Source organism: Blennius ocellaris (assembly GCF_963422515.1).
Source record: "Blennius ocellaris genome assembly, chromosome: 20".
Taxonomy (NCBI): domain Eukaryota; kingdom Metazoa; phylum Chordata; class Actinopteri; order Blenniiformes; family Blenniidae; genus Blennius; species Blennius ocellaris.
The window spans coordinates 6,465,288-6,488,397 of record NC_137669.1 but is presented as its reverse complement, the minus strand read 5'-3'; the positions used below and the strand labels follow the sequence as shown (position 1 = coordinate 6,488,397).

The window sequence follows — 23,110 nt, the reverse complement described above, 5'->3', positions numbered from 1 at the left end:
TCCCGTTGTTTTAATTGAAAAACACTAAAAAGTTGTGTTCTTAAAGATCATCTGCACGCAACTATAACCTCCATTGATTTGATTTTTATTACTTTATTTTTCAGGGACCATATATGAAAGCATTAATCTTAAAGAAAAGATGCTTCGCAACCAGATTTTTGCCATAGCTGGTTTCCATCTGCAGTCCCCAGGCAGGTGCACAACATAATAATATATATTTACAAATATAACAAACAGTAAAAATGTATAACATTAGCAGTAAATAAAATTATGTAAACCTGCATTTATATAAATTCCTACAGCTATTGAAACTCTTATGGAACACATTATACAGAAAACACAACAAGCAGGAACACATTATATTACACATTATTAATATAACCTCCAGTAAAATTAGCAACATTATCATTAACATCAACAATAACAATTAAAATTCAACACCCGGATTCTTAAAATTCATACAAAATACTAAAATACCTTATGCAATAATACAGTGGACAATTAAAATAGAATTATTTTGACACGGCGGGTTTTTCCTCGTGATTTTTTAAGCTTTGAGGAAAAAGTGTTCCAGTCTACAGACGGATTCAGACGGAAGCTTAATCCAGAGTTTGATGGTTTCATCGAGTCGGTCCACTAATGCCACCTCTCATCGGTTACCACATTTAAATCAATGCTGCCAACCTTAACAAATCTTATTAATATTTTAATAATATACCTAAAATAGAAAAAATTGCTAAAACATAAATACCTTAAAAATAACTGAAAATTCCTAAAAAATTTTAAATAAACCAAAAAAAACTTGAATTGGTAAATGGATTTTACTTCCGTAGTTTCCAGCTGCTTGAGCAGTGCTAAAGTGCTTCACATCACTAGTCACATTCACCCATTCACACACACGTTCACACACACACCACTGGAGGCGGCGACCATGCGAGACACCCGAGGGTCTTGCTCAAGGCCACGTCAACATGTGGACACGTGGAGATGGGAATGGAACCTGCAACCTTGTGATGGGGAGTCGACCCAATGCTTAAAAGTCAGCTGAAATGGTTAAAAGGTGAAAACGAAGGGTGAAACCACTGAAATGAAATGAAATCTGGTCCAAAAACACTTCAAATATAATGAAATGTTTCTTGTCCAGATGTTTAATTAAGCCTTCATGAATGTTTGTGCGTATATCAAAACTGTACAGGAAACCTTTTTAGCCTCAATTCAAAGCTAAACGTTTATTTTTTTTCAGCTCCACTTAAATCTGACTCGGTGCAAAGTGACAAAAACGTCTCTCTTGCGCCCAGGGTCTGTTTATGCCCCCTGTTGGTCGTGACAAGAATGTTGCTAACGTCCCTCCCTTTTAAATAATGCTTCATGGTGCAAAGTACTGTGAAAAACAATGCCCTACGTTTTTCAGTCTCCAACACTTAGCTTTGAAGCCGATGCTCCTCCGTCCATTACTTTCGCTCACAGAGTAATCCCCCCTCCGTCAATCAATAAGAATCAGCCCTGACTTTTATTGGACGATTAAAGTAAATATCGTCTTTGTGACTCCACGGGTCAGAATGGATCAGCAGGGATCAGCTGAAGTACATATTTAGAGTCGTCGATGAAAACATGATTATGTCTATGGAAATGGTGGCCGTGAACTTTCCAGGGTCGTGACCCCTGTGACCAGCGGCGGCAGGCCACGAGAAGCTTTTTCTGCAACATATAAGCATGAGGATTAAAGGATATAGACGGCATTAAACTAAAAATAGTCTCTCTTATAGAACCAAGCTGATGCATCCTGGTATTTTTTATTAATAATCGCATTGTTTTCAGTTGCTTTGTGAGCCGGAGCGTCTGCCCGGCTCTGGTTTGGCTGATTGTAGTTTAGCTCGTGAATTTAACAACTTTATAGCAAAGGTTTATATAAAAGATGTACCCGCATGTTTAAAATTGTTTAATTGTTAAAGAAAGACAATCCTTCCAGTATAATGTACTGTATGGCGTCCTTCAGGGTTCTGTGTCAGGGCCATTAGTATTCTCATTGCACATACTTCCACTATTGAGTGTTTTTCAAAAGCATAGCGTTGCAAACAATAGTGATCGTTTTTTAAATTGCAAAGCTATCGTTGCTCTTGTTGTTCTTTTTCTGTGGTTGTGAGTGAGACCGCACAAGTGATTGTTATTCATTTCATATTAATGCTTTGAAAGAAATGTGCAAGTTACCACATATGTCCACATTATCAGTTTATGAGACTATATATTGGCAGGAATATGTGTTTTTTGGGGTTTTTTTGACCTGTCAATAAATTGACTTTGGCTCTTTCCAAACCGTGACTTGAGAGGATGAATATCAAGTGTTCTTTCTCGTAAAGTAGGGCAGAGGATGTGACTGTTGTGTTGCAATGCGTCTCTCTTGGGCGTCTCAGCGTTGACAATGGGCCCAGTTCTGTCTCTCCCTCTCTCTCCCTCTCTCTCCCTGCTATTATTTTAAAAGGCAGTGTGTAGGATGATCAGAGGCCTGTGATGTGGGGATGATCACGCTGTGCGTCGAGTAATAAACCAGGTCGGTTTGTTTAAGCCTCCTGCTGCGACAGACTTCAAAGATCCACACCTAATGAAGCACAGGACCCGGCGGACCGCCGGCGCTCGGGGTTTCATTTCACAACACGACGAGCCGGGGCTTTTTGTTGTAGCCGCGCACGCCTCCTCTCCTCGGGGTCTGCATCTGTTTACTTTGGATCCCGAGAACAAGTCTTCCTCGCTGTTGGCGAAAGGCGCGGCGTCCTTGCGTCGTCCACGTGCCGTATTTAATACCGGAGACGATCTGAGCTGATTAATGACTGCTGACGTGCTCATCAGGGGTAATTATCGCCACGCGATATCACAGGTCCCCCCGTGGAGTTCTTTGTGAGCAAATGAAGAGGAAATCCTTGGAGCGTGTTGTCTAACTTCTCAGGGAACATCGTCCACAGAGTCAGTCAGCCACTTTCATGTTGAGGCTGTGTTCTTGCTCCTCCTGTCCGTCAGTACCTGTAATCCGGTAACGGGACCGTTCAGGTTCGTCAATGTTTCCTTTGTTCCGTGTGAATCTGAGCTCAGTGGTTTGCTTTGTAGTTAAAGGACTTCCAGTTGGAGCAAGAGTCTGAGGCTCCGCTCACGACGCCGGTCTTGATGCCCAATGCAGATTTTTCTTTTTGCTGGGATCCGATTAACTTGTTGGGTTTTTTTGCGTGATGATTTCAAATGCAACCTGGGCCAAGTGTGACGTAGGAAGACTCCACGAGCATATATTATCAATGTTCTAACTATACTGGTACTCAGCTAGTCCTCTAATGCAGTGTTTTTCAACCACTGTGCCGTGACACACTGGTGTTTCCGCGAGATCTACTCAGGTGTGCCGTGGGAAATTATCCAATTTCACATTTTTTTCTAAAAAAACATTCACTCTCACAGCCGACAGTGTGCTGCAGAGTAATCATGTATAAATACTCTTCACCACGAGAGGGCAGCACAGGACTTTGAGACAAGACGTTAGGGTGTGCCGGTGAAATGGAAAGTGACACCACCATCTGCTACCATCTTGTATCAAAGTACTGTGTCAGTGACAGTGATGGAGAAGTTTTTGAAAAGGAAGAATGTGAACCAGGATCTCAGTTCTTCATCCATCAGGTCCAGGTTTCACACTGAGTGAGTCAAAATAAAAAAAGAAATTGGGAAATACTTTTTTCTGTATTTATTTGATTCCTGTTGATAAAACTTTGATGAGAATGACTTTATATTGTTAATAGAGGCTACAGAGTTTCACATTTTAACATTTTCGGGTGGTGATGGTGTGCCTCCAGATTTTTCCAAAGACAAAAGTGTGCCTTGGCTCAAAAAGGTTGATCGTACAGTGGACACAAGACATTCGCTCTTGGTTTAGCTCTTACATAGAATTCTGTAGGTCCTCCCTTGACCTCCAAGGGCCTCCAATTTTTCTTTTAACCTTTCACCAGTTGTCTGGAAATAACTGGGTTCTTCCATAATGAGTTTGAGAAGCCCCTCCTCTCATTTTACCTTTTTTGGTCTCATTATGGGCCTCCTCAAGCTTTTACAGCAGACACAGTTATAATCGTCCAAGGCTGCTTCCTGATTCTAATACATTGTTTTGGTCTAACCAGCATCTATAGTATGTTCGATTACACAGATATCGTCAATACAGTGTTATAGAGAACAAAAGGTAATTATTCAATACACGCTAGTTACGCATGGCACGCCGGTCAGCAACGGGGGTTGCCAGTGTGTAACTGAGCGACAAGGGCTCCGTTTGATTTGTTTGATTTCTTTGCACGTTCGTTCTCTCCACATTTTAAATGCGACCTCCGTCGGACTGCATTGTGAACGCTCTCCGACCCCAGACTGACCTGCATGCGCAGAGGGAAGGCGTGACGTCACACGCTCGCCTCGGGTTGCCAGATCTGACTCACTGTTTCAAACCCAAACAACTTAAAACACCCAAACACCTCAATTAAAAAAAAAAAAAGTAATTCAGATCAGGATTATGTAATTGCTGACCTACAAAGCAGCAGCGACATAGAGGAGATAATTAATTCATAAAATCCATTTGTGATGCGCTGGAGTTTTCACAGGCACTTTGTTTTGTCCCCTTTGAGACTCTGCCAGCGGCGCTAAGCTGACGGAGCCGCCGCTTGAAACTTTCTGTCCTTAAGTGAGTTTGAGTTTCTAAACTCAGGAATTGGCAACGTCTCATAAAAAAAAAAAAACCCAAAAAACATCTCATCGACACGCAACAAAAGTTCTGCCGTTTCTCCTCACGTTCACCCTCCAGTTTGGTTCTTTCGACTCTCTGCAGTCGCGATCCCGAAGGTTCAACCCAAAATCTGTTGTTTTCCCCCAGCTGTTCGGAACGACCGGAATAAGAAGAAGAAGGAGAACCCAAAGCCGGAGCTGGCGGAGAGCTACGAGCTGACCGCCGAGCTGGAGACCATCATCGAGAAGATTCGAAAAGCCCATCAGGAAACGTTCCCTTCGCTCTGCCAGCTCGGCAAATACACCACGGTGAGTCTGAGACCAACACGTCTGTACGATGCTCCCTTTTGGTTTTCTGCCATTGGTCAGGAGCGTCACAGTTTCAGTTTGTCTTTTCCTCCATCTGATTCTTCATCCACACATTTTCCTGCTCTTGCCTCATCAGAGATTCCAGATTTCCGGCTAAAAGACATTAATTAAACATTCAACACACACTGATGTTGTCAAGTATCGCAATCAGGATGTGACTCGTGATGAGAAAAAACATATCCTGTAACAAATCGCTGGTGAATTCAACGGAGTGAAGATGATCAGGCAGATATGTAATCAGCTGCTTGAGTGTCGTGATAAGATTTGAATGTTTTGGTGCTCTTTGCCTCTTGAACCCAATTTGAACCAGAGGGAACCACATCACATTTATTCGACTTCTCTTTGAGGACCACAGTCTGCAGCTCGCTAAAGCGAAGCATTCCAGAGTGGACTTTGTTGTCTTTAGCCGGTTTTTCTTGATTTTTGTGCCTTGTTTTCTCTCTCTTTCGTTTTTTTCTCTCGCTCGTTGGTATACATTATGATGTCATGCTGAAATAATGAAGTGAAACACAATCTAGTAGTCGGGCTCCAACCAATTGTCTGACCATGTTGACATGCAAGTCTTTTGAGATGTGTCGAGAACAAATCTTAATTTCATGATAAAGCCGTGATCTGTTGTGCATCTCGACATGGAAAGTCTCCATTTGCTACACGTCAGCATTCGGAATTGTACCTGGAAAGCTGGTTCTTGTTGGATTCCGGCACCCAGCGTTTCAAATCATTGGAATCGTTTGCCAGTTTTGCAAATAATTTCTCTAATCGATTACAGCAGGAGTGAATGACGTCGCCATGCACATTATCTAGCTTGTATAAGCAATCGACGCATCGTGTTGCGACGTTGTTCGCCAGCGCCGCAGGAAATATGGCGCCAAGCGGCACAAAATGCTTCAAAGTTTGATTAGCAGGTAACTAACAACTACTAACTAACAACTAGCTGACAGCTAACTAACTACTAGCTGACTTCTAACTTCTAACAACTTACGTAACTAACTAATTAACGAGGTAACTAACTGACTAACAACTGTTTTAAAAGCATGTATGAGTGAATTGTCTCCACTGGTCAACATGTTGTTCCACTGGTCAACAAGTTGTTCCACTGGTCAGCATGGAACAACAAGTTGTTCTACTGGTCAACAAGTTGTTCCACTGGTCAAAAAGTTTTTCCACTGGTCAACAAGTTGTTCCACTGGTCAACATGGAACAACAAGTTGTTCTACTGGTCAACAAGTTGTTCCACTGGTCAACATCTGCTGACCATCTGCTGATAGCCCTGCGCTTCTTCAATCTCCTGGTCATGCTCATAATGATAATCAGTCCTGGCGCTGTGCTGTAATCCTCTTCTAATACACACTGGGACCTCTGCCTCCCGCCGCCGACTGTCCACTTCAACCCTCACAGACACTTAATCTCGGCTCAGTCGTTATTGATCAGACACTCAGCGTGACGGAGGGACGGTAAAAGTCAGCCGTCATAACAGCCCGGCGAGCCCAACACATCACGGCTCCCCGGTGCCTCCGGTGAGATGGATGGGAGGCGGCAGCGGAGTTTGTTTACCCCGGCTTTCATGTGTTGCAACAGCGATGGAGGAATTGTAAAAGAGTTGTCAGGATTGAGAGATGCAGCAGCTGCCAGCGGCGAACCCTCATCAGGGGAATGATTGCGAGCCACTCGGCTGCCCGTCAGTCTTGCTCAGGCTCGCGCTCCAGCCTCCGCTTCTCCCGACACCACTGAAATGTAGAATAAATGCAGCTAATCCAACTTGCGTCATTATCTGCTTCCATAAATCAAGTGAGGGATTTGTGCAATGGAACTAATCTGGGTGTCAATAATGCTTGTCGAGGCTTGTGAGGGCTTTACTGCCCCCCCCCCCCCCACTTCCAGCCTCTCTTTCTATATGTTATGGCTATATGGCTTAGCAAACCTGGAAGGATGTCTTCAGTTAGACATATCAAGGTTGAGGTATATAGTCAGTCTTAAAGAGCAAGGTCTTGTCAGTAGGGCTGCAACATATGTTCCAGATTTATCATCATCCTGATATCAACTTGCCTGATATACAGATAAATTTGAAAGAAAGTTAATATCTCTTCTGAAATCTCTGAAACTTTGGGGGGGGGGGAAACCAAAAAAATACCAAAAGGCTCAGTCCCAGCTAGTGTATTCGGGGCGACAGAAAGAACACAGTTATTTGGAAGAACAAAGAAAGGCCCCGTCCTCAACAGCCAAAACCACCTTTTTTCTACTTGTCATTCTTAAAATGGAACATTGACACCATGAAAACGACCCAAAACAATGTAGTACCTAGGCCGGGCCTATAGGCGGCGCTGTAGCGAAGAAGACATGGAGCATGAAAAAAAATGGACAAATCTAACATGTGGTCTTTTTAAAGCGGCGAGCAACAGCAGCTTCTGCAGCTCCGCCTGGAGCAGGTCGTCCGCCATGTTGTTAAGTGACATCACAGAGATGGTCGTGGGGTTATAGGTCGAGAGCCGGGGCGATGACATCATCTTTTTCAGCTGATGTGTACCTCTTTGCCCACGTCAAAGCTGAGGCGGCATTTTAAAGTTTCTCCTCTCTGTAACCCGATTTTTAAAATAACTCCTACTTCAAGCTCCTAAACGCAACGCCGTGAGGATGATTGGACAAAAACCATAGTTACGTGAAACGGCATTGTTGTGTGGGCGGGGCCTCATACTGATCACAAACTTGTTGCTTGGTCTTATCTCCTAAAAGTCAAGAGACTTTGTAGAGTGATCTTTAAAGGTTTTTTAAAAAGATCGATCGATCTTGTCGCACATATTCAGGTCTTGTTAGGAGATCTTGTGATTCTGAAGGTTTTTGGTTTTAAAGGAATGTCTGGTCAATGGGAGTCATCGGGATCTAGTTCAGGGATCCTGTACGAGCTAATGTGTTTGGATCCAGTCATTCTGAAAAATCAGGTTCTTAATCAGAAATGTATTCTCTCCAGTGGATCCCAGCCTTGTAAGAAGGGTCACATCAATCATAAGCTTCAGGTTCTTGAAGGGTCTCACGAGTCAGACAGTTCAGGGTCTTGTTGACGGGTCTTGTCATCAGAACCGATGAGAGCTTTGTGAGAGAATCTTGTCTTTCTGAAACATCAGGGTCTGGAAGAGGGCCCGTGTCACGGCCCTGCAGCGCTCTATCGTGGCCTCGTCAAAGGTCTTGTCAGTCCCACACATCATGGCCTGGTAGGGGGTCTCATCAGTTCAGCTCAAAAGGGCCTTGTAGTGGAGCGCTGACGATCAGGGGTTTCATGAGTCGGGCAGACCGGGGCCTTAGAGGATCAACTTGATGATGGGTTGGCAGGGGGATCTAATCACTCAGGTCCTGGTCGGGTCTCGTCAATCAGAGGCTTTCAGGTTGTACAGGACGGTCTTATCAGTTAGATCCCATGAGTCTGACACATCATCACCTTGTGCACAAACTCGTCAGTTGAACTTATTAAATTGTAAAGGACCTTTTATCTGAGGGCCGATGGGCGTCTGGTTCCAGCCCTGAAGGACACGTCTGAGCAGGAGGTCGGCAAAACGTTGAGAAAATCCTCCCGAGTGAAAACCGGTGCTCGGCGGAGGCAGCAGCAAGCCGTCGTTCCGGAGAGATTTTTGTGATGCTTTGACAGGCGAGTGGTTGGACGACTGATAGCGAGAGAGGAAGTGGCGGCGGTGGCGGCACTTTGATTGACGCTTCGCCGTGGCAGCATTGTGCAGCGGAGCTGACAGTGTCTAATGTGTTTGTTTTTAGCTGACTTACATATAGATTACAGTCGGCGGGGGGGGGTGGGGGGGGACGCGGTGATTGACACCGGTGCTCCACTGACGCCGTACAGCAGGGGAGCGTTGGGCTGCGAGCTGGGGGAGGCGTACCTTTAATGACGGCGCGGCGCTCAGTTTAGAAATCTCATGACACCTGTCACTCACACAATGCTGTTTATACCGAGATAAACAAGCCCGTCGGCAGCCACATTGTGCAGTAATGTGTCTCTCGTTGCGCTGATGAAATTCACTCGGTCGCTGACAACGAGCTCCAGACGTGACGGGAAAAGATCTGCTGAAATGGGGCCATATTGTCGTACAGTGCAGCTATTAGCTCTCCGCTGCGCTCAGCTGCTGTCGACTCAGTGTACAGTAAGCCTCCATCTCCATAACTGTGTGTTTTTCAGCCTCTTTCAATCCCGGCACAAAGCCGCTAATCACTGTAACCCCTCTCCTCTCCGCCCTCATCCCATTCCCTCCCCCATGAGACACTTTCTCGCTATTTTTTTTTTCACTACATAAACAGACGCTCTTGAACGAAATCCACTGCTAAAAATAGCTGGATGTCAGAGCATAAATATTGCTCTGCTGGTTATGATATAAGCCAGCGTTTGCTGTTTGCCGGAGTGGCAGATAAAGCCCAGATCAGTGGTAATTATACTTGCTCACAAACTGTGAGAAGTTCCTCATTATTACAAGCGATTGGATTCTGATGCGCCTTTTCAGTCCTGCTCGCCAGAAACAGTGGAGGAGCTCCCGCGCCCCTAGATTAGGTTAAAGCTCCAATTATGTGGTGAAATATTCAAATCCTAGTCTGCAGTGATTTCGGAGTTCATTGCCGGGTTAGCGGAGATAGCGGCGGCGAGTGAGAGGGCTTAGCTCCACAATGAATAACGTCGCACTGACAGTGATGGTGATGAAAAACGACCCCGGCAGCTTCAAAGGCAAAATAAAACATTAGCGCTTGGCGAAGGCGGCCGGGCGGCTGCAGGCGGCGGCGGCGGCGCTGTCATGATATTACAGTTACTCTGCTGGCCAGATTGGTCACATGTGCTGCTTTTACACTGTAAAACACCTGAAATCAGCAAAGAGGATAGTGAATAGTAGAACTTTTTAGTTTGAAATACGTGGAAGGAAAAATAGAACTGGATTTTATGTGTGGATCAGAAAGTCAGAGCTAACAAAGCTAACCAGAGCTAACAAAGCTAACCAGAGCTAACAAAGTTAACCAGAGCTAACAAAGCTAACTAAAGCTAACCAGAGCCAGTTAAACACCGATCCCTTGTGCTGTTGCAGATTATTTTTAGACAGCTCTTCTTCTTCTCCTTCTTCTTCTCCTTCATCTTCTTCTTCATCTTCATCTTCTTCTTCTTCTTCTTCTTCGTAATTTGTTTAGATAAATGTCCACAAATGGAATTATTTATTCCTTGGCAACTCCCTTGTTTGGCTCTTTTGAATTAAGAGACAAACGTAGTTGATTGAGATTGCAGGAGGAGGGGGGGGAGTCAGGGTTTGGAGGGGGGAGGTTAGGTTTGAGTGAAAACAAACAAACGAACAAACAAAAATCGAACTGGGAACGATCTCACCGTGTTATCCCCCCCACCCCCACCCCAGCCAATCTCCTCCACCCGTCCTTTCTGCCCCCGGAGGGAAGAGCAAGACAAGTTGCTTTAATATCAGCTGCCGCCACCTTCCCCGACATATGTGCATTGAGCAAACATTCTCTCTCTCGCTCTCTCTCTCTCTCTCTCTCTCTCTCTCACACACACACACACAGACTAGTGTGTCGTCTCCTTCCCGTCAGAGCCGAGGTCAGTCGGTGGAATGTGGCCGGCAGAGCCGTCGTGTCACCTGCAGCTCGTTGCCGGTGATTTAAGCGCGGCTCTAATGTGCCTCGCACTTAACCCCAGATCACATTTGATGATGTCCGCCTGCCGTCTGTCGTCCCCAACACAATCGGCCGTTCGCTCCGTCTCAGTCCGAGCCGCCGCCGTGCTCACGCTAACAGCCCGTGGGGGGTGGGGGGTAGAGGGTAGCGGTGACGATGCCTCAGCCTCCCGTGTCCGAGCCCGGGGCTCCAGAGGTGGAGGGGGCGGGTGCCGAGATGGATGGAGAAGTTTTGTCAATATATTGAGTATATATTGGATTTTTGCGGTATTAGGTTGTCACTTCCACCACCTGCCACTTTGTCTCGTGTAGCTTGAGGGGAGCGTTAGCGCCGCTCGGCTTGCTGCAAGACCATCAGAGCTCAGAGCCGACGTCCCGGCTCAGGTTCAGCTCACGCGCACTCTGGTTCAGAAAACCTCAAGGTTCAGCTCCACGAACATCTGACAAATATATGACGGACAGAACGTGAGACTGTTTTAGATTGTTTTAGTTACTGGTGCAAGTTTAGTCACTTCTACCATGTAAATTAGACATTTATTTAGTTTGATCAGCCCGAAAACGTGCATTTCAGGCTAAAGCACAGGTTCCACTGGCTTTTATTTTGGTTTACCTGCAATTATAAATCACTTTCTTTTCCAGAGATGAATGAAAACCAGGATAGACATCAGCAAGTCAATATTTCCTGATAAAGCTGAACATTTAATGGCGTGTCCTCATTGTTTCACATGACGTGGGTTTTAGTCTCTTTGTGTTTGTCTGCTGATGACCAGTACAGAACAAGATATGATTTCCAGAATAACAAACAAATAAAAATCTTTAGAATTTAGTTTAAACAAAAAAAGAAATAAAAAAATCTCTCAATACTTACACAATAGCATCGGAGCTTTAAATGAGGGTCGGTTTTATGAAAACATGCTGATTATACATACATTTATATAAAACAGTTTGACATATCAGGCTTTATTCAGTAATTATTGCAGGTCTGGGACAGTTGTGATCGAATTAGTTTATATCTCTATACAGGCCGCAGGAAACAAGAACGTCTTTCACCAACGTTACAACAGGAAGCTTCTGTCTTTATGTCCAATTTTATGCTTCAAATATATATATATGACAGCTGCTCTGAACTTAACATCCACATTCAATGCTCTACTTTATTTCTTTTTCAAGCTGCAGCACATGAATTCTCTGCTGAGCGCCAGTTCAACCAGCGACAGAATGGTACCGTCTGTTTGTTTCTGCTCCTCGCGGCGGGAAAGAGGTGAAAAGAATATCTTTGTCTGGCTTCCTGTCTGCAGCGGCAGCGCCGAGTGCACCGGGGGGGCTCTTCTACCCAGACGCCAATAAAACCCACAAACGCATCCGTATCAAATTTGGCATGAAAGGTGTGATTACGTAGCGCCCTGGCGGACACACGTCTTCCTCCGCAGCTTCGTTCTGCCGAAGGCCGGCGGCCAGACGGAGCCGCGGGCTCCGAGTGGAAACTTGAAAATCAGGATTTCACCGCTCGCTGCTGCTCAGACATTCCCTTTGTCTGTCCGAATATCTCCACTTACGTAACGTATTTTGGAACTGCAACCGCGTCTCAGTTTGTGGATTATTTATCTGCTTACGCAGTGAGAATAAACTCCATGTTGACGTTCATTTTCCCCATTAAATAAAACCTTAAAATGTCACATTCTACCGCTTTAAATGTCTCAATGTTTGTAAATTCAGCTGCACTGATGAGACTGTTTGTGACGCCAACGGAGGGACTTTGGCTCCGGTTCTTGACTCGGCGTCGGAGAATCTTTGGTTCTCCGCCCCATCATAAAACCCGCAGAACAGGCGACGCGGCCGTCAATTACAGAGCGAGGTTTAGTTTCCACGTCTCACGCCGGGTTCGCTCCGACGCGTCATGCTCCGGGTTTCTGATGCTGCCGATAGCATGTGGAGCTTGATGGGTGTCTTTCTTTAATCTATGCAAACACCATTATGCAACAGGAAATCAGGATACTGTGGAAATAACTTCACCTCCATTACTGAGGTGTATTATGTTTATTATTATTAACATCATTGTTATTATTTGTGCCTTAAGAGGCTGGGCACATGTTGTTGTTATGTTTCTTCTAATGCAACTTTATTTGACGTCTGTATAGAATTAGTTTTTCCTTTATTTCTGTTCATTTTCATGTTTTGTGGCTCAACACTTATTTGATTTGTGTTGAAAACAGTGAAACAGCTCTTTTGGTCATAAAGGTTTTAAATCTGAAATCAGAAGTGGAAGAGCAGGAAGATATTTCGAAGATGAAGTCTTTTACTGTAAATTTGTTGTGACCTCTCCGGGGGGGGGGGGGGGGGGGGGGGGGGGTTGCCATGTTTGATCACATGGAACACTTTCTGTCATTGGTCAGAGATTCAGTGTTGATGACGTTTTAGATACGATGATCTCTGAAAGCTACGAGCACCAAACCACCACAGACGGGGAGTCGTGTTCTATTGTACAATCTCCAATACAAATACAGTAAATGAGCCTGTTCATGACTGTTCTGGTGATCTTGAGCACCGCGGCCACCAAACACATCTCCAATGTCCACATTACACTCTGCTGATGTCCAGCCAGGACGCACAGGAGAAGGTCTCTGCTCAGTGTGAAGCTCCGTCTGCTGCTGGAGACTCAGTCAGGCAGAGCAGATGAACCATCAGGAAACAAACACATGATCATCAGAGGCGTCGGCGGCGGCGGCCGGCGAAACCCAACGATTCTCCAACTGCTGCTCGTTTCCTCTCAGTCTGCCTCCATCTGCTCTGATGCTCTTCTTCCCTCCCTCTCTGTGTCTCTCTCTCTCTCTCTCTCTCTCTCTATCTCTCTCTCTCTCTCTCTCTCTCTCTCTCTCTCTCTCTCTCTCTCTGGGTCTGTGTGTCTCCATCTCCCCCTCTCTCGCTCTCTGTATCTATAACTGTCTGTGTCTGTCTGCCTCTCTCTCTCCCTCCCTCTTCTCTCTCTCTCTCTCTCTATTCCTCTCTCGCTCTCTATCCCTCTCTCTCTTTCTCCCTATGTCTCCCTCTGTGTCTGTCTGCCTCTCTCTCTCCCTCACTCTTCTCTTTCTTTCTCGCTCTCTCTCTCTCTCTCTCTCTCTCTCTCTCTGTCTCTCTCTCTCTCTATCACTCTCTCCCTGGTATCACTCCCAGTCCATATTCTACCGGGACTTGGTAGTTTTATTTTGACGGTCACCACAATGACAATCTAAACTGGTACTTTTTTTTTGGCAGTCACTGTAATAACAATCCCACTTGGGAATTTATTTATTTTTTTTAATCTTTTTTTGTACGTTTCTGAACAGTTTGTCTCATACCAAGACCAGGAGCCTCTATAATGTAGTTTGATTACTCTGCCCCATCATTCTCCTCCTGTCCGCTCTAAACTTTACCTTTATTAAGAAACAGAGCTTAAGTGACACTATATCTGCAGCCCTTAAATACATAATTAAATAAGAATTGATCACATTGATTCGCGGCCTCCAAGGATTCACTGGGACTCCCTCCGGTGACATCCTCAACTTTCCTTTCTTAAATCACTCGTTCCCTCTCGTCTTCTCCTCTCTCTGAAGCCTCCTTGCTCTTTTACTTCTTTCACTTCCTCCTCCGTTGCTCCTCCGGTCCGTTGTTTGCGCAGGTTCTGGGCCTCCCGGCAGTATTGATGGCACCTCCGGCTTCCAGCCGCTCGGCGCTTCCTGTCACGGCGGTGTTTTCTGCCGGAGCTTCCCACTGACACGGTCCCACTCATTATCTAGGTCTTCCACCGCCTCCCCCCCTCCCTCCCTCCCCGAGCTCGCCTCTTATAGGAGCCTATTTACCGAATGCGAGTGTGACACACGTGGAAGGAGCGGGTGATTCTCAGCAGGAGAAGAAGAAGAGGTGACGCTCTCTCTCTCTCTCTCTCTCTGCCCTGTGTTTGTGTTGCAGAACTCCAGTGCAGACCACCGCGTGAGGCTGGACCTGGGCCTGTGGGACAAGTTCAGCGAGCTGGCCACCAAGTGCATTATCAAGATCGTGGAGTTTGCCAAACGAGTGCCTGGCTTCACGGGGCTGACCATCGCGGACCAGATCACGCTCCTGAAAGCTGCCTGCCTGGACATCCTGGTGCGTTGTGAGCCGCTTTTTGTTTTGAAAGGGGAACATTTCAAACACATCCAGGTTATTCTGAATAAAACTGGTGGGGGGACAATAGCCTTGTTCATGTATATAATATTTACAGTGGTCACGCCGATCCAAACGCTTTGGAACCGTCGTTAGATTAGAGGAACTCAAGCAGCACTGTCTGGATGTTTGCATGGTTTATCACAGTTCTAATGAAGACGGACGCACAATTCCACCAATTCCACGACTGTACCAACGACAACGTCACTCGGCGGAGCGCAGACCTTCGCCAACGCCACATTTCTTTGTTGAACCGAGTTAGCTTTGCCAACCCGTCAGCCATTCATTAGCTCATATCGATGCTAAATGGCCTGTCACAATACCAGTAAATATATATATACCAATAAATATAGACAAAATCATAACCTTCGTCCCAACATTGGTTGTCTTTAGAGAAACTGGATTACCCAGAACACACAGCCTATATGAAGCTACAGGATATTCTGGCACTGAGGTGACTTTGTTAACCAACATTATATATTCTGTTACTTTAATGTCAGTTCATTATCTTTCAGCTGAAGGTCGTGATTCCCAAAAGAGACTGACAACGTCAAGTCTCCACGCACTGATGTTCCGGGGTTTTTGTTTATTTTTCCAGGCGTACCTGCCGACGAGTCAGCGTAACTTCCTCTAGACTCGATCCAGGAAGTGAAACCGAGACGCTCCTTCAGCGGAGTCCAAATCCTCCCCAAGTACTCGGTATTAAGATAAAAGAAACCTCAGGCAAACTTTTTCTCGGCAGTGACATAAGACGGTTACATAAACGCTCCTCAGCACCGGGTCGTCTGCTGCTCAGGCCAAATATTTATCTTCTAATTTCCTCCCTGTTGCTCGCTGACTACCAACCTGTCCCTTCCTGTTAAACCCTGCAGTGAGTCAATACTCAATATCTCTCGCTCACTCTGTATTTGTTAATGATGCTGTGTAGGTTTTTTTTGTTTTGTTTTGTTTTTTTTTTGTTTTTAATGGTGCACAGATGCGGAAATGTCTGCAGGCTGCCGACGGCTGAATGTTTGTTTGTTATTTAGGAGTTGTTAAGCGGAGCGATGTCCTGTACTGCTGCAGCAGCGCTAATGAGATGGAAAGAGGCAAACGGCTGCGTCTCTTCCTCTCCCGTCTCGGCCGCCCGGCTGGGCGACTCGTTCAGGAGGCGGCCGTGATTCGATTAGCATTTGTTGCTGTGGAGGAAGGAAGAGAAAGTGGAACGGACGGAGGATGGGATTGATGTTTTTTTTTTTTTCTTCTTTTTTTTTTTCACTTTGCGACCAGGACTGCAAGTCACAGTACAAGTCGAGGGAATGAGAGGAATTTGATTCGTACTTTTGTCGAGTCTGTCTGATCAACCGTTTAATGATCAGGTGCATTAACGGTAGACGGTCTTCACCTGTGTGGAGCTTTTCAACTGCGTGGGCATCGTTCAGCACATTCACCCATTCACTCACACTGCTGCCATGCAAGTCTAGGGCTCAGTGTTTTGCTAAAGGACACTGGAGGAAGGAATCGAACTGCCAACACCTTAATACATCTGTGCAGTAAAGACATGTTCACATTCTGAACTGAACATCACTGAAGCGGAGCGAACAAGATCTCTGGTCCCTTTAAAAACGATCTCTCGGGTGGGCGGGGTGAGAGGACGTCACGTAGTGAAGCAATGCATTGTGGGTCGTACACACACAAAGCTAACCGCGCGGACGAGAAGAAGCAGACGCAGAAAGAAAAAGTTGGGAAATATCTCGCGGCCAGACGTGGAGGAAGAATTAGTGAGGAAGACTTTCATTGATATCTGGTCTGAAGACTGTATATCGTGGTTGTTTGTAGCTACCCATTAGCCACGAGCTAACTAGCTTAGCCACCATGGGCTAAAGCGCCGGGACTTGTGGTTTCGGTCCGTCAACACCACCCCCAAACCTCCAAAATTGTGCAATACCTTTAAAAGGACTACCTGGCATCAAAAAGAGAAAAAAAACAAGTTAAAGATGCTAAAACAGCTAAAATGGACCAAAAAAGCAAACGCAGAACGAAAGAATCAAAAGAGCGGAAAGAACTAAAATTGACAGCTAAAACTAAAACAAAGGTTTAAAAAAGGGTTGTTGTTTTTTTTTTTAAATCCCCACTAAGATAACAACAATATGTTTGTTTGTTTAAGTTAAAAAGTGCAGCTCCAGACAAAATGTATTTAGTATAAAAGTGTAAGAGTGTGTGTGTTTTGTCTGAGCACGTTGTGTGAACTTTCCTGGACTCTTGAAACGAGTCCAGGAAAGTTCATTTTGGGGTTTGGATGGTTTACGTTTCCTTTCATTTTCTCACAATGTTTGACATTTTCAACAAATCTATTGTTTTATGAACTTTTTTGGTTCTCAGTCGGAACAAATTGTCCAACATTGCAATGATTCCTGGTGCATCGCAATGATCCGGTTTATTTTATTTATTTTTTTTTCCTTTTTGTTAAATCCCACTTTCCCACAGAGAAAGAAGCATTTCCATTTAATTTTTGTTGTTGTTTACCAAAGTCAGCAGATCGTCAATGTGTAATGACTGTCAACCCGTCATTAATGCGTATTTACATAAATCCACCTGCATAAACACGCAGATGATCCCAAAACCGCCAATAAACCCTTTAATCATAAATCATGAGCATGTTATAAAGAAAGCTGCAACCTAAATTCATCCTGCCGTCTAATCTGTGGGGTTTTAACGATAACAGACGTGACACTGGAGAACAAAAAAAAAAAAAAAATCAATGGTTAATGCATGAAGATGCATATTAATGCTTTTTGTAAATGCAAAGCAGCTAAATCACATTGAGACATGAGAGTAAATGAATTCTTCTAATGAAAACGAGCACTTGGAGGTTGTAGACACAGTGTCGGTGGTTTTATGGGTTTTCTTTTTTTTTGTTTTTTTTAGCGGGTTCAGTTCGAGTGCCATCTCCTTATTAACCAGCATTATGCTCAGAATATGTCAAATTTAGCTGCGGCGAGCAGATTGTCACATTAATTTGTGTCGTTCGTCACCAAAGCTCAATAAATACTTTGAGACAGCGGGAAAAAAAAAAAAAGCGTCAAGCGCGGCTACGCTGTGAGCCTCGTCGCCCTCTAGTGGTCAGACGTCGTCAAACGGATAATAAGTGATTATTTTTCAGGGAGCTTCGATTTATTGCAGCCAAACCGCCTCGTTTCAACCTTTTACTGAACCTCAGCACAGCTAAACTCTCAGCGTATTGATTTTATGTGGGTTTAACCATTTGTTGTGAAAAAAAAATTTGGCTGCAGTACAACTGGGAAACGGTGAAAAGCCAAAAGGTGCTGAATTTCCACCGAGGGGCTAATTTGCTGGAATCCTGCATGAAGCCTGGATGGTCGCTCATGTAAATTGATGCCGTTTTGTTTGATGGACGAAGAATTAATCAGCGAGTCACATCTGGTGCAAACAGATGGATTCAAATGAGAGCGTCAGATGCATTAGAGTCCGTTTACATACAAACAAAGTCCTGGAAAACGGACTGGTTGGACTTTTATTGTTGGACAAACATCAAGAACATTGCAGGAAGAAAAAAAACAAAAACCTGAAAATATTCTTCTGATAAAAGCCTCTTGAGGAAACGTCCTACTGCATTCCTCATGTTACGTCTTTATTTTACGTCTTTTATTTGTTAATAATACAAGGTATTCTGACGTTTGAGACTTTTTAAACTAATAAATTAAGGAAGAAGTGTGTTTCACAAAGTTTAGTGACCGAAAGTCGAATCTCCTCGGTGATAAAACCAAACCAAACCCAGTATTTTGGTGAAAATAGTCAATCTTTTGATAGAAGTTTTGCTTATTTACTGTCAAAAGTAATGTAGTTTTATGTTTCAACTCAACTAAAATTATGCATATAAGCTGCTTTTTATACTGAAGCTAATCTCACAGCTAAATTAGATCTTTAGCTGAACTAAATACAGTTACGTCATTTCAACCCAAACTGCCCCAACTGCTGACAGTCACAATCCTACTAATGCATTTATCAGAACTATTTCCTAAATGGTTATGTTACAAATATTCAATATTAAATTTTTGCATTTCCCCCCCCACAAATTTGGTTCTATTCCAACCACCTAAAATGAATTAAAAAAACAAAAATAATCCAGATTATTGTACTCTCCTGATAGCGACATGTCTCAGGAATACTTCCAGCTACAAAATTTAAAAAAAAAAAAAAAAAAAAAAAGCTCTGACAGCAACTAACAGGAGATTTATAGCCGACAAGCCTTTTGGTCGTAGGAGTGAATTATTTAACAGGAGTTCGGGATTTTTTTTTGTATTTATTTATTTTTTTTTGCGAGGCCCGCGTCAGACTTGTCAGATGTTGACGTGAACTCTCCGGGACGGAGAGGTGAGGAAGTTGAAGGCCGACCGCGGCGACGTTCTGGCTCTCGCTCAGCCTGCGCTGACGGGCGCTCGCTGCCACATTCTCATCGTGAAGGACGTCGACGTCGTGCACCACGACTATCAGAGGAAAGATCAAACACCCGTGTGTGTGTGTGTGTGTGTGTGTGTGTGTGTGTGTTTGTGTGTGTGTGTGTGTTTGTGTATGCGAGCGTGTGCATGTGTGTGTGTGTGTGTGCGTGTGTGTGTGTGCGTGTGTGTTGTTGGTGAGAGGCCTGGCCAGCCGGTGCGAGTCACCGCCAGTAGCCATGTTTTATTCTGTTTCATGTTTCAGACACGCTGCCACTCACTGTCAGAGCCGGCCCACTCAAATAGCTTCAAAGGCGACTGTAGGCTTCACATCCAGCATCACTGGCTTCATTAGGTGCACACACACACACACACACACACACGCACACGCCGGTGCAGGGCGGCGGGGAGAAGGTTATTCTCTTTGAGTGAGTGGAAGGTCGTTGTTTCGGTGGCGCTGGTCGTTACCTGCTGCTGCTGTTGGAGGAGAAACTTGTTAACGCTGGATGAGAATTTGCGAGCTGATCGACTCGTCCACGACGGCTCCGAGGTGTCGGGTCAACAGCCGTCCAGCAAGGAAAAAATGTACTTGCTTGACGTTTAAAAAATAACAAAAAAAAACTTTTTTTCTAAAAAGGTCAGCAGCATTTTGCCGCCCTCTGGTGGCTGGTTGAGGATAAAACGCACTCATGTTCCATGTTAGCGTCCATGACGTGAAAAAGTTATGAAGAAAACATTCAGTCGCTTCTGATCTGTCATTGTTTTTTGAGGGTTTTTTGTTGTTTTTTTGCATATTTATGTATTTGTTTATTTGACACTGTTTATGTTTATGTCTGCAAAATACTGCTCAGACTCATCTGGTTGCTCAACGGTTGGAAGGTGTCTGGGTCGGTGTGGTCGTCACAATTGTTAAATAGTCTGTTGTCCTCGTGCTTGTTTGTTTATTTATTTTCTGAAACAAATTTCAAATTCGAAACTTCAGGAAAAAACTAGTATTTTAGTAAACGTAACTCTTTTTTTTTAAATAATAGGAATTAATTATATTTCTAATAATAAATATGATTACATATAAAGTATTAGATTTGTTATCAGTTTTTTATGTGTGTCAGTTTTGGCTGTAACAAAAACAAATAAAAACAAACTTAAGTAACGTATATAACCGATAAAAAAAAATCTATCCAAATACAGCTCAAACTAGGATTGCAAGCAAAACTAGAGGCAGTCAAGACTGTTTCTTCTGCCCTCTAGTGGTTGGTTTCATGATGAATCTTGAGTATTTTTATTTCTAATAACTATTTCCCCAAGGATTACTTTTGTGATCTTAAATCACTTGAAAAAGGCAATTACACTCAATCTTGTAATAAAATCTAAATCTGCACTCAGACACCAAGTGACCAAGAATGATGAAAGGGTTGTTTTACTGCCCCCTGGTGGCTGATTTCAGTAAAACACATACATATTAGCATTTGGAATTTTGAAAAAGGTGAATATAGAATTTTCCATTTTCCAGAGAGATGATGCATATTAATTTAAGTACATTTAATCCTCTTTTAATCAAAAAGATGTCTCAATGCAATGTGATTAAATCACATGAACTGACTGACAACATATTTAAGATTTTTTTTTTTAAGTCCTGCTGGTAGAAATAGTAAGATTTATGACATATACCCTAAGTGTGAGCCACTAAAACAGCTAGTGGAACGTTACGATAATATTGTGACCAGGAGACCATAGTCCATCGGATGGAAGTCGAAATTCACAATTACTTGGTGTGGAAAGTTTTTAAAAGTGCTTTTTGTCCACGAGGACACATTAATCAGTCTCAATCGCTGTTGTGGACAGTTTCCTGTCCAGTGACCTCCTGCTGTTCTGCCCCCTTCCCCCTCAGATCCTGCGCATCTGTACGAGGTACACCCCCGACCAGGACACCATGACCTTCTCGGACGGACTCACCCTCAACCGGACGCAGATGCACAACGCCGGCTTCGGCCCCCTCACAGACCTGGTCTTCACTTTTGCCAACCAGCTGCTGCCCATCGAGATGGACGACACGGAGACGGGGCTCCTCAGCGCCATCTGTCTCATCTCCGGAGGTGAGAGAGCCCGGGCCGGGTGGGGTGGGGGTGGGGGGGGGGGGGGGGGGGGTGGACGGTCCTGAGGTTGTACTGTGTACAATGTTTTTATCATTATTATTGATGGAGTCACATTTTTGTAAAGCAGACAACCAGCAACTCCTTCTGGGTGTGTGTGTGTGTGTGTGTGTGTGTGTGTGTGTGTGTGTGTGTGTGTGTGTGTGTGTGTGTGTGTGTGTGTGTGTGTGTGTGTGTGTGTGTGTGTGTGTGTGTGTGTGTGTGTGTGTGTGTGTGTGTGTGTGTGTGTGTGTGTGTGTGTGTGTGTGTGTGGTTGCCTGTTGGCTTGCTTTGTTGGTTGGTTGGTTGGTTACTTAGTTGCTTGGTTGGTTAGTTGGTTGCTCTGTTGCTTGCTTGCCTTATTGGTTGGTTGGTAAGTTGGTTGCTCTGTTGCTTGCTTTGTTGGTTGGTTATTTGCTTGCTTGGTTATTTGGTTGCTCTGTTACTCACTTGCTTTATTGGTTGGTTGGTTGGTCAGTTGGTTGCTCTGTTGATTGTTTGCTTTGTTGGTTGGTTGGTTGGTTGGTTGGTTGGTTGGTTGGTTGGTTGGTTGGTTGGTTGGTTGGTTGGTTGGTTGGTTGGTTGGTTGGTTGGTTGGTTGGTTGGTTAGTTACTTAGTTGCGCCTCCAAATCTTTCTGACGACACGGACGGAGACGTGAAGAGTGAAGAGGAGGAGGACTGAAGACATAAAGTTGCAGCTCCACTCTGGAAACACCACATTTGACTCATTGATGTCAGTTTGCTTCAGCGTCACACTTCAACAGAGGGAACATTTAATTCTAAACAATAGTTACATGCTCCGCTGCAGGATCACCTGCTGGTGTTGAAGAGAAGAAGTCTACTTCTTCTACTCCAATCTAACACTGCAGTGGAGGTGTGTTTACGATGCACTGCCCCCTGCAGGTTGGGAGCGGGAGCCACTTGTAGTGTAAATGGCACACACAGTCTCTCATGCTGATTCGGCAGGTCACGCCCATACGTCAAGCATAAAACAGCCTTAAGCTCCTCTTTGACTCAACACACCATCTGGTGGTACAAAGCGGTATTACAAAAGTGCATACTGAATCTTCTTTTTGATGAGGCCACTAAAATGAGTCTTGAGGCAATTCAAACAAATATTGGGCACTGTTTCTTTAAGCATAGCGCCCCCATATGGCTATTTAACCAACAGCTTCTCCACGTCTCACTACACATCAGACAGTTTTAAACTGGGGCTCTATTACGATTACAATTAATCCTGTTTTTTTGTTTGTTTTGTTTTTAATCAATTAGTAGTTTTAATATCAGCTCCAGTGTTTTCATTGTGACTTCTTCTCAAAAATCAAAAGTCATGCCGAGGACCTGTAGCTCTGGATTAGAATGAGGTTCTGTGGTGCTTCGTGGCTGCAGGCGTCCTGACGTGAGGCTCGTCATGGTAACAGCGGCTTGCACCTTGGTTACATCAGGTACGTAGCGTGAACCGGGAGCTGGTAGCGTGGTGCAGGAGAACTTCAGGTGCAGTGGATGAACTCATCCACTGCTCCTCCGTCACACACCCCCCCACACCCCACCACCCCACCACCCCGCCTTCGCTGCTCCGATCGATTGCACCGCTTAAATATTGAG

At 44.5% G+C, this 23,110-nt stretch overlaps 1 protein-coding gene across 1 annotated transcript in view; it reads left to right on the top strand.

The window, feature by feature from the left end:
* LOC308144368 (retinoic acid receptor beta-like) overlaps window positions 1-23,110 on the top strand; it is a gene marked incomplete at both ends in the record, with an annotated part of 99,178 nt that overhangs the window by 62,915 nt on the left and 13,153 nt on the right. Inside the window, 3 exons of the mRNA XM_080515473.1 lie at window positions 4,883-5,043; window positions 14,706-14,882; window positions 21,264-21,468. Coding sequence (XP_080371599.1) covers window positions 4,883-5,043; window positions 14,706-14,882; window positions 21,264-21,468 — 543 coding nt within the window. The remainder of the gene's footprint in view (window positions 1-4,882; window positions 5,044-14,705; window positions 14,883-21,263; window positions 21,469-23,110) is intronic.